Source organism: Morone saxatilis, unplaced genomic scaffold, assembly GCF_004916995.1.
Source record: "Morone saxatilis isolate NCDOM2014 unplaced genomic scaffold, NCSU_SB_2.0 Contig16, whole genome shotgun sequence".
Lineage (NCBI taxonomy): Eukaryota > Metazoa > Chordata > Actinopteri > Moronidae > Morone > Morone saxatilis.
The window spans coordinates 17,923,068-17,927,983 of NW_023339718.1; the positions used below are offsets into that span (position 1 = coordinate 17,923,068).

Sequence of the window (4,916 nt, forward strand, 5' to 3'; positions counted from 1 at the left end):
AGAGAGAGAGAGAGAAAACAGAAAGGACGAGAGGAGAGGTAGCGATGAAAGTAAAAGGGCAACGGGGGCAGACAGGAGAAGGAAAGGGTAGGGGAGCAGGGTATGGGATTTATTGAAGACATGAAGAGAGATTGTAAAGGAGGGTGAGACAGAAAAGGGAAGGAAGAAGAGAAAGCCATACGACAAAGATGAGGACAAACAAGGAGGAGAAAAATGTAAACGCATAAGCAACTGGTGTACAGAAAGGCCTCGTCCTTCAAAGGCCTACATTTCTTATCTGGAAATATGCTCTCTTGCATTTATGAGTATTGTTCCGAAAGAAATGCTTCACGTTAACGTCTCTCCACTCACCGCCTGCGAGGCCATCATCTCGTTGATGCTCTGCTCATATTGCTCAGCCAGGATGGCCAGCTTGCGTGTCTGCTCATCCTTCAGGGCCTTGAGCACCGTCTTGTGCTCGGCCTTGGGCGTCACTTCCATCTGGTGGTGGCGCAGGGCCTTGTACTGCTTGGTCTGCACCTTACACGTGTCCTGGAACTGCTTCTTGATCTGCAGCTCCAAAGCCTGGTGGAGGGGACGGACGTAGACAGTTTCATTTGAAGCCTTAAGAAATCTGCTGCTTAAGGTTAAAGGTTTAAAATAGCCTGGGGCAAAAATCCGAGTTCTAGTCTTTGTTATCCTCAAAAGCAAATCAAACTAAAATGACATTCAGAGATGACGTGTTCTTTCACCATTTTTCCAAATTAATTTGTTACATCCATCTTGCATCACTGTTTTATCACAATCTTCCTAAAACCTAAAAGATGTTGCTCATGGCTTGCGCCATCTTAGAGGTGGAGCCACTTCATCTTTTCAAATGAATCTGGAAACAGCCCTACATTACAACACCTGTGTTCTCATGACAATAACCACCACATCTAGAAAATCCCAGGTCACAAACTCACTTTGAGGTTTTTGGGCTGCTGCCGGAGCTCCAGCACATGCTTGCGGTGGAGTTCACGCTCGCGTCGGTTGTTGTACTCTATCTGGTTCTCCAGCTCTGTCTGGTGCTGTAGGCGAATCAGGTCCATCCGCAGCTTTTGCAGAGTCTTCAGCTGCCTGTGCTCCAGTTCCTGCATGGACTCGTCGTGGCGGATCAGCATGGCGTGCTCCATCTCTTTCTGGGTCTTCTTTTTGTTCAGTTCCTGGGAGGAAATACGGCAGAAGAGGGAGAAAAGAAGAGGAAGGATGCATGGATGACTTGCAGTAGCCTGGTGCATTGTTTGTTCAGCTTGCTTTCAATGTGACATTTTCATATGTAGAAATCAATTTCCCTCCTTGTTTCTTTCAGGCTTAGAACATTATCAACAGCTGGAAAGTCAATAAATATTACCCATTTAATCTTTCCCATTATTTTTTATCATTCATCACTTCCTTTTTCTATGAACTAAAACATTAAAACTATCATCTAAAACTTGACACAGTTTTGAGTATTTTCCCACAGAAAGCTTTTGGACCTTCTGAAACTTTACACAACAGCTTTGCAGATTATGACATTGTTGACTTGCTTTACTCTGTAATAAGCTTCTTAGAGAAAAACCTCCCAGATCTAAAGGACAATGGGCGTAATTATTAAGGACACACTGCTGTTTGCGGAGAAAAAATATTTTGGTTTTCTAATCACACTGGGCCTGTTCACGCCAACATCACAAACAACAACTAATAAAATGGGTTTTACTTCAATTCAAACTCTTAAACTGGACATATATAGCTTGGTGAACTTGAGTTGTACATTTAACAATTAAATGAACAACCAAGTCCATATTTAATTTATGAATTATTTAATCGCACATGATGTATGTCCTTCCACACCTCTCGGATCTGTTCCTGCTCCAAGTCGTGCCTCTTAATCATGACTTTGCGCTTGAAGGCGCGGCAGTTCCTGTCGTAGAATACCCTCTGCTGGGCCAGAAGATGGGCCTCCTCCTCGGCCTGGGAATGCTGCATGTTCTCTTTGTGCTTGGACAGACGCTCCTGCTTCTCCTTCTTGGGTGTGCTATGGTCCTCATTCATCTCCTGAGAAGGGAGCAGAGGAATTGTATGAGGTACAGGGCAAAGTAGTTTTATTGAACATGACTGGTACATTTTTGGGTGGGTAAGCTTCATTTATCAATGTGAATATCAGTTTAACTGTTAAAATAAAGGAAATAGCTGGTAGGTTTGGGACTATCCATTACAGGCAGTGGATGAGGAACTATCTAGCGTGAGATATTATTCTAAACCAGTGGATGTGTGTCTAAAGAAGAAGAAAATGTCCAAACTATGTCTTACATATGCATGTTTTGAATGTGAATAAAAACAAAGCCTCCATAAATAGTGCCTAAATAAAGAACAGTGTGCACTGCAAACTCCAGTTGACCTTCTATCTCAATCTACTGATGACTTTCAGAGTCAGAGGAGGGTTGTAGAAAGAAATTGCAGCCAAATCTATCTCTCCTCAGTATGAGTTCTCTTTCTCTTTCATGGGCTTTAAGGTAATCTACAACTCAAGCTAATGCACTTAACACATGAGCCTGATCCCCGCTCTCTGTGGTGTCTAATTCCGTTATAGCCCTCAGTTGGTGGGAAATATCTCTCCCTGCCAGCGATTCTTTCTTTTAACTGTGCTGACCTAATTTTGGTCACTTATCTTGTCACTGAAAACAGTGTATCATACTTCCAGCCCACAGGAGTATACTCTGGACTCGGTTTTTGAGGCACACACGAATGCACACTGTGCGTATAGATTTGTGGTTTTTCTTTGTTTGTGTGTGTGTGTGTGTATATAGATGTGTAGGAACATAGTGAGTAGGCTGAGTGACTCAACACAACTTCCAAAAGACCACTTTGGAGGTACTGTTTGTGTGGAGGAGGGCTGATTCAACAGTAAACATCATACAGGACCATGTGTCACATACGAGAGAGGCGTACAAAGGAGTTCGCCTGAGGAGGAATAAGGAAACCAACGAATGCGGCTCACCTCCTTAATCTTCTCCTTACAGAGTTTGTACTGCTTCTTTTGATTATCCAGAAAGGTGGTCAGCTCCTTCTTCTGCTGGGCCACGATCTGCTGCTGGAACTTCTTCTCATCTGCCAACGCCGTCTTCAGCTGGGGGACACATAAAACAGCCACAGTGAACAAATAAAGTCATATTCTAACTTGGGTTGTGCTACCACCTAATACATACAGTATGTCAAGTTAAATGTTAAGATTAATCTAACACTCTGTTCACAGCCTGTCCAATGTGAGGATTTGTTGTTTTCCTGTTTTATTATCACTGTAAAATAAATATTTTTTGGATTTGGACTGTTGGTTGGACAAAACAAGACATATAAAGACATCACCATGAGCTTGTGGAAACTATAACAGGCAACAACATTTATAAACATTTTATCAACAAAATTAATCAAGGAGAAGATCTGCAGATTAATTGACAATAATTGTTGGCTTCAGCCCTAAATCTCATGTGGGATAACGTTTGATATGTTTGAAGATGTATATTAAATTATAGCAGGACCAGTTCAAGACACTGGTCTGATTGGTTGGTTCAACTTTGTATGTTATTGGCTGCAATAGCAAATGTCAGTTTAAAGACATTTAAAGAAAATTGTATTTATTATTATTATAGAACATATTATTATATTTATATCATTATTTGAGCAAATTTAGGTTGGTAGGAGATTAATATGTATTTATTGTCCAGCCCTAATACAGAGGTTTTCAAAAAAGAAAAGACTTCACTCAAAAAGAGCTCACAGTGTTGTAGGTACTTTAGATACATCTGGCAAAAATGGCAGATTTAAAAAAAAAAAAAAAAAAAAATGGTGATGAAAGCCAATATCTAGTGACATATTGGTTTAGCTGAGTGACATGTCACTCACATGTGACATGTGACATTGTGTGTTTATGTTGCGGTTTAGGGGTGCATGCTAGTCTACTGTATATGAAGAGATATACTATCTCTCTGGCTGGTCCGGCACGCTGTGTGCTAATCACAGAGATATGCAGCTTGTTTTTCCAGAGCGTGACATTCTGTGACCCACTTCTGCCCTTGTGTTTCATCTTATGTATCATTGGGTGGCAGCAGTGTGTTAAGTCTAAAACTTAAGTCAATGTAAGGACTAAAGTTGGAACTTAAATGGTCCAAAACAATAACATTTTTGAACAGAGTTAAACTTTTTGACAGACTTTCTTCCACCAGTTCAACACATCCTCTGTTTTTCCAAAGCAGACACTATCCCCCAGCCACCTGTTGCATGGTACATGTAGGTCTCTGTGATCATCTGTGAAATAACTTAGGGGTCACTGTACTTGTGCATCCACTCATGTCCCCCCCCCCTCCAAACACAAACACACACACACACACACACACACACACTCCCACCTCTTCTCGGGGTGTGCACCGGTGCTGCGATTTAGCAACGCTTCTCCAGCCTCGATTGTAGGCGTTGGTTGGCCTGCGGTCTCCACCTCCTTCTGCCAGCTATGAAGCCGCGTGCTTCGTTCCATCTCGGCCTTCAGGCTTGTTCTCCAGGGCGATCAGCCTGCTTCTTTGGTTGCTGCCGCCGCATGCGCTTGTAGCCCGACATCTGCTCTCGCAGCTCGCTCTCCTGCTCATGCTCGTGGATCTGCTTGGTCACCTGTGCAGAAAGAAAAGTTAGGAGATGTGACCGCTGTGATATGTGATTTGCATTCAGACAGCAATGCTTAATGTCACCTATGCTTAAAAATGTAAACATACAGTACTGATTTATCTGGGATATCTTTTCCAAGAATAACTGAAAACAGAATTCAAACCTGTAAAACATTTCAATTCAACTGCTGCAATCAGTCAGCAACACTTTTACAACAGTTTTTCAGGCAAAAAGAAGTTTCAACCTGTAATGGGAAATTAAGA

The 4,916-nt window shown here is 42.0% G+C and overlaps 1 protein-coding gene across 1 annotated transcript in view; it reads right to left on the bottom strand.

Moving 5' to 3' along the window:
* taok3a (TAO kinase 3a) overlaps window positions 1-4,916 on the bottom strand; it is a gene marked incomplete in the record, with an annotated part of 64,551 nt that overhangs the window by 5,936 nt on the left and 53,699 nt on the right. Inside the window, 4 exon segments of the mRNA XM_035657848.1 lie at window positions 353-564; window positions 945-1,184; window positions 1,852-2,055; window positions 2,999-3,108. Coding sequence (XP_035513741.1) covers window positions 353-564; window positions 945-1,184; window positions 1,852-2,055; window positions 2,999-3,108 — 766 coding nt within the window.